The sequence below is a fragment of the Penaeus monodon genome, chromosome 33 (genome assembly GCF_015228065.2).
Source record: "Penaeus monodon isolate SGIC_2016 chromosome 33, NSTDA_Pmon_1, whole genome shotgun sequence".
Classification (NCBI taxonomy): Eukaryota; Metazoa; Arthropoda; class Malacostraca; order Decapoda; family Penaeidae; genus Penaeus; species Penaeus monodon.
In genome coordinates, this window is record NC_051418.1 from 23,465,689 (window position 1) to 23,466,334 (window position 646).

The 646-nt window shown below is 34.4% G+C and overlaps 1 protein-coding gene across 1 annotated transcript in view; it reads right to left on the bottom strand.

The window, feature by feature from the left end:
• Nucleotides 1-646, bottom strand: part of LOC119594162 — an 11,585-nt gene that overhangs the window by 8,212 nt on the left and 2,727 nt on the right. The window contains exon 3 of the mRNA XM_037943233.1: nucleotides 276-339. Within this exon, the coding sequence (XP_037799161.1) occupies nucleotides 276-339 (64 nt within the window). The remainder of the gene's footprint in view (nucleotides 1-275; nucleotides 340-646) is intronic.

Genomic DNA, 646 nt, shown 5'->3' on the forward strand with positions numbered 1-646 from the left:
AAAAAATCCATGCAATAAATCAGCCACAATAAGCAAAAATGTACAAATTCCACGACGTCTCATATTAATATAGACACTTGTCATAAAGTGACCCCAACTTTCAGGACGAAATTGTCTTTCTATCTTTTTATCATTCTGTTTTCATCTATCTCTCCTTTGTGTTTTGTTATATGCTCGTGCCCTCAGTTCTTCCATTTTCTTTCTGCACTATTTTCCTTTTTTCCAACAGTTACTGTATAAAAAAAAAACGCTGTACGAGAGTCACAGTACAATACCTGCATGGCATCCGAACGAATCGCGAATTTCTGTCAGCAGGTCCACCACCAGTTTCCCGAGACACTGGAAATGAGAGGCTTTTATTTGATTCAGGTTCTGTAGATAAAGTGAATCATTTTGCTTCTAGTTCAACCAATTCTAAGCCTTCTAGATAGATTAATCTTTTGGCTTCTAGATCAACTAATCCCTTAATTCTAAAATAAACAAATTCTTTGAATTCTATACAAACTCATGGTTTTGTTTCGAAATCAGCTGATCACTCGATTTCTAGATAAATTAATCCTTTGATTTCTTGACAAATTGATACAACGGTTTCTCTAATATTTTACTTCTAAATCAGTTAAGGATTCGGCTTCTAGATAGCTTATTC